The sequence below is a fragment of the Cariama cristata genome, unplaced genomic scaffold (genome assembly GCF_000690535.1).
Source record: "Cariama cristata isolate BGI_N322 unplaced genomic scaffold, ASM69053v1 scaffold2755, whole genome shotgun sequence".
Classification (NCBI taxonomy): domain Eukaryota; kingdom Metazoa; phylum Chordata; class Aves; order Cariamiformes; family Cariamidae; genus Cariama; species Cariama cristata.
Window position 1 is genome coordinate 81,148 of NW_009619055.1, and position 5,597 is coordinate 86,744.

Consider the following 5,597-nt stretch of genomic DNA (forward strand, 5'->3'; position numbering starts at 1 on the left):
TTAATGGAGGAATTTCACATATGGGCTCTTTAAAATGAACACGGTTAGACACATCTCTGCCTTGTGAATAGTCAGCAATGGGTGAACCTGTCTGAAGGCAACACTTTCCCTCCCAACTCCCATGGACAGCCTTTAAGCACTTAAAACCCAAGTGCACCTCTGAACCTTGCTCAAAGTGTTTCAGTGGCTCTGTTGTGGGGTAGTTGTGGTAGAGTGGTAAGATACGTTGCCTGTAGCTGGAAGGCAAGACTTGTGAGTGCTGAGTGGCCGTGTGTTGGAGAGGGCATAGCAAACACCTGACCTTATTGCACTCTGGCTCCAGGTAGCTAAAAGCTGAGGTGGTGTGTCCAGCTCATCCTTCTGATTCCTTACGATGCTTTCAGTACTGTTGTCAGGCCATAATTTTCAAAAAAATCCCATTAATTTCTGTGCTGAAACTGAAGCCTGAGCGTCAGGAGGATCTGACAGAGGAAACTAAATGTCCGCAGCCACTTGCTTGTTTGGCTAGCTGGGCTTAGGCTTGGCAAGAGTCAGAGCAATGTGGGAGCTCTTCTGGCACGTGCCGAATAATGGAGGTCCCAGGAGCTTCCAGGCAAAGAGATCAGGGTGTTCCAAGGGTCTGCCTTGTGCCTCGTGTCTGGGCAGCTTCTGTTGGATGCTTTGGCCTGCGAGGCGGTGGTGTCAGGCAGGTCCGCGTGGGTGGATTCCCATTTGGTGCTGGGGAGTTGTCCCATCCGTGGGGAATGCCATTTGGACGTGCTTCCACTTGCTGCCGGGACACGAAGGTGTTGGGTCTGGTGCTAAGGAAAGTGTTGACTCGCCACATGGAAAACTAATGGCTAAAAGCGAACAAAATAACAAGATTCTGCCTTTGGCTATGGAGATACCAGGAATTCAGTGCTCCCTTTTAACTGCAGTCCTGGGAAAAAGACACTGTAGCGCATCTGTTACTGGAGAACTACTGCTAAATGGAGAAAAGCTGACAGCAAATATTTACTTTCAGATCAATTCTGTTTAAAGTGCAATGTTTGTAGCAGAGCTTGGACACAGGAAGGTCAGGTGTAGGATCAAGGCTGCATTTATATAAAGACAGAGGAATATGCACTGGGAATCCTTGCTTAGAGAGGGAAAAGACCAGAGGATTTTGAAAGGCACGCTATGAGGATCTTAATTTTTGTCCTCACGCTGGGCGTTTTCTCGTGTTCAGGTAAGTTACTCAGAATGGAGCCACGTCCTCTTTCTTGCGGTGGTTCAGGGAGGAAAAGTACAAGACCACAACGAACTTCTAATGGAACTGTGCCTCCGTCTCAGGGTTTCCAGTGTACGACTATGAACTCCCTGTCACAGAAGAGGCTCTCAATGCTTCCCTTGCGAGGATCAATTCTCAGTCATGGGGGACAAACCTGTATGGTGTTGTCAGGAGCCATGTCACAAGAGTAAGTGCACAGACAACAGAGATCCTCTACCTGAAATACGCTTTGCCATGATGGGAAACTCATTTTCACCCAATCCTGGAAACCCAGATTTAGTTGGAGTTTTCTGATGCTGCTTGGAAGAGGGTGGGTTTGGGGCATTATCTGGAGTTACAGGAATCTAAATATTTTTTTCTATGTTGGCTCATAATTACAAATACTTCAGGAGTTCAAATCTTCCACCCATAGAATGGAAATCTTTGAGGGATGTCTTGTAAGATTTTGTTCAGAGCTGGTGTTTTTAAATACCTCCAGCTACCTGCTTTGCTTTGGGCATGAAGTAACTTGGTTCATCTGAAGGTCTCAGCCAAATGCCTGCGCTGCTGAGTAAATGCCACCACAAACACATTCAGGATTCTTTCTCCAATCTGTGTTTACATCACCTGTCTCTACACACCAGTTCTGGTTTAAATCTACTAGGGTCTAAATTCAGGCAGGAAACCTGTATCTGTTTGAATTTGTGTTGCTAAGATACCCAGAGTTAGGGAGTTAAAGCTTCCTAAGTCGAAGTTAGCGTGTCCATGTTCCTGAACATCCTCAGAACTATTAGGTTTCTATAGATGGCAAGTCTTCTGCAGGAATGAATGACTTTTGGATTGGAAAAAAAAAAAAGTACTTGAGGATTTGTAGTTTGGAGGGTTTTTTTTGGTTTGATGTTTTGGGTTTTTTTTTTTTGTCTCCCATGTTGAGCTATAACATTGATTAGACTGTGAGAAGGAGAAAAGAAAATCCTAACGTGTCAACAAAAGCAACCAAATTCTCTAAAACTTGCAGTGTTGCATGCACACCGCCTATTGAGGCACCTGAGCTGACAAGGAGCGACTCTATAAACTGTGTTAATTCAGTTGCTTGCAGTTACGTGATTTACTTTCCAAGTCATGTATTTGCGATAGGCTTCCCTGCAGCCTAGGTACCCACAGCAGAGCTGTTAGCAGCCTGATTCCCGCAGAAGTGGAGATGTCATGCAGGGGTAACGCTATGCTTATCTACCTTGGCCAGTTGTAGTCCCCCCAACGGACTCTGAGCAGCAGGGAGGTCCTGCAGTGGCTGGGGGGTTTCAAGTGAAACCCCTGTGGAAAGCTGTTCTGTGTTGCTCTTACTGAATCTGCCTAAGAGAGTCACTCCTGAGCACAATAAAATCGCCTTTCTCACGCACAGTAATCAGCTCTGAATTGGGCACTGACCCCTAATGTTGTTATCTGCTTGACAAAGCAGCAAGGTTGCCGTGTAGTGGGCACAGAAGAATGACAGGCACTAATTATCTGTTGTGTTGACCAGGTTGACATGTGGAACAGTGATGCCTATCAACTAGAGCTGCAGTTTAGCATTCGTGAAACTGTGTGCACGAAAGCTTCGGGGAGAGACCCGTTCACGTGTGACTTCAAAATTGGGCCTTTCGTGGTAAGTACCTTTGGTGTGAATGTGAACCCCCCCGGCTCTGTGCAGGATGTTCTCAGGGCACGTTGGGACGCTACTGGTGCTGAAGAACGACTGGCTTTCTGAAAACAAAACCAAACGCAAACCCAAATACAACCTGCAGCAGGGAGCAGGTGTTAGGTGGGAAGGGTCAGTGCTGGGAAACTCTTCTGCCTGGTCAGTGGGGAATAGAGGAGCTGCTGAGAGCTGAAAAGAGGATGCATGTCTTGGAGCAGCACGTAGTGAAAGTGTCTGTGTGCTTTGGGACCAAGTCCTGGAAGGAAGGTATGGCTTCTTTTCTAAGACAAGAGAGTAGAAAAACTGATGTTTGATCTGCTTTCATCTGTCATGCATCTAGGCACCATATGAAGGCTCCTCTTCCTATGTCGTGGAGATTCCCACTCTGCTGACAGTGCTCATCTTTTTCAGATTTTCAACTCTCTTTTCAGCCTGAAACAAACATAGAACAGGCTCTTGATATAGCTCTTGCTCTGCTCTGATTCTTAGGTGACCAGCTTTGGTGTAAATACATCATCTTTGAATCTGAACTTCTTTGTGCACAAGTATTTTTGCCAAAACATGACTCCCATTACAAACTTCTGAGTGGTAGCATCCTAACTGCTTGCACAAATCTTACAAAGCATGTGGAGTAGCTCTTCAGCCCCTGTGTGCGATGATGCCATACTGTGTGTCAGACTTGCACAGAGATTGTCTCTGCTTCTTTGTGCTGCTCCGTGCTGCTCCAAGCTGCTCCAAGCTCTTCTCACCTTTTTTTTTCTTCTGTGAATGACTACCAAATTTACCTGTCCTTCCTGGGTGCAGTCTTTAGGGAAGGGGAAGGGATTCTGGGAACAGATGGTGCAAAGGCTTTCCTCGTAGCTTATAAGTTATGCTACTACTTCTGGAGGTAGTTTAGTCCTTGAGGAGAGGGGTAAACTTCTCTGAGTATCGCTACTCTTCAGCTAAGCAGCAGCGTGTAGATGGGACAACATGGAATTAATGGTTGTTGCTAGGTTTTCTTTAGATGCAAGGGTTGGCTGCTGTGAAGTTGTCACTGTATCTATCCTAAACAGGTACCATCCCTCTTCTCTTCTTCTTGGGGCAATATGGTGTGAAAGATAGTGTGAGGATCTCTGTTTTCCAAACTTGGATGCAGGTTTTGCTGGAGCTTCTGTCAAATCGTAGGGATAACTTCTAACTTCTTTGAAAGTGGCTTAGCTCGTAGAGCGGGAGCTGCTATCAGCATAGCCCTGCACAGCGCTTCTGTTTGTGCTTGGTGATGCTTGAGCCGTGAAAAGGATTTGGAGATTTTCTTCTACTTCGAGCAGGCTCAAAGCTTCATGCAGCTAATGTGCAATTGTGGAGCAGTAACTTGTTTGTAGTCATATGCTGCCAGAATATATTTGTCTGGTTGCAGTCTGTTCCAATAATTTGTTAGGTGTGTATTCTTGCTTGAGTTTCTTCCTTTCAGAACTTGTTTTTAAAGTCCCTGTACAGGTTCCCATGCCCAGTGAAGCTCCTATGAAAGGGTTTGTACCATAGGTTTACTCTATGAGAATTGCTCTGTTTTGATCCGTTACAGCCAACCACTTTCTGCAGAAGTGTTGTCGAAGTCTCCGGTGAGGTGATCTCGAACATTATCGTGCGGTGCCATCATGGCATATCCAGCTCTGAATCGATGAGCAGTGAGGAGGTAAGCATGGGGAAAACCAATTTTTGCTGCCTGGGGGAGCAAAAACTCTACTCATCCTGTTTTAAGGAGAAGTCAGGTATAGGTGCGTAAGCTGCAACTGCTATTGCAGTTGGAGGTTTCGATCAGAAAACTGAATGTGGTTTGAAAGCCAGCTGTCTCCTGTTAATGCTTCACTTCTCATCAACCGAGAGGTCTGGCCTTGCTTGATGGATGCCTGGGGAGAGTGTGAATCTCTGTGGCAGTCTGGCACATCCACCAACTCCGACGCTCCTTCTTCGTTGACATATAGAGTACGTGCCTGGAGAATGGCGATTGGCACATCTTAGACAAACAAACACTGATCACTGGCTCTGTTACCAAACCCAGCTCTCAGCTAAGCATGTAATCACAGCACAGCTGAAGAACAGTTGTTCTGCTGGGATTTGTGTTCCCTTGTTGAGCTCTTGGTTTTTAAGATGTGATTAAATGCCGACCCAACCTGTGAATTCCTGCTAGCTGTCTTCAAATCATGCCAGCGTCCACTTTTCCCGTGAACTGACACTCGAACCTGAGTGCCTGCACTTACAGATCTACAGTGGGTGTTGTGCTTGAGGATTATATGCAGGGAACAAAGACAGTTTCACAAGCAAGGAGCCAGAGGGTACGGGCAGCTTTTATTTTTGGAAAGTGCAAGTGACTAAATGAATAACTTGAAGCAAATAGGATTCTGTGTCACCTTCTTTTGGTTTGAATTGCCAAATTAGCTTATAATTTTTCGTTGCCGTTGTTCAGAATCTCTGTTCAGAACTAGCTGGCCAATGCACCACAGGACATCTTGATTTGCAGAGCAGAAAGACTGCATGTAAAGTACTGAAATATGTAACGTAGTCTTGGATGTTCAGTCTGTCCTCTGTGGGTTAAGCATAACTCTTGTTTAATAGGGCACTCAGTATAAACACTTGCTTTTACAAGCAGACATCTTCCTGCAAGTCGTCTTTAACCATCACTTAAAATTCAGTACTGCTGCCAATATTCCT

The 5,597-nt window shown here is 45.6% G+C and overlaps 1 protein-coding gene across 1 annotated transcript in view; it reads left to right on the forward strand.

Moving 5' to 3' along the window:
- Positions 1-1,158: 1,158 nt before the first annotated feature.
- Positions 1,159-5,597, forward strand: part of SPP2 (secreted phosphoprotein 2, 24kDa) — a 5,603-nt gene continuing 1,164 nt past the window's right edge. The window contains exons 1-4 of the mRNA XM_009701089.1: positions 1,159-1,207; positions 1,312-1,436; positions 2,751-2,873; positions 4,471-4,581. Of these exons, the coding sequence (XP_009699391.1) occupies positions 1,159-1,207; positions 1,312-1,436; positions 2,751-2,873; positions 4,471-4,581 (408 nt within the window). The remainder of the gene's footprint in view (positions 1,208-1,311; positions 1,437-2,750; positions 2,874-4,470; positions 4,582-5,597) is intronic.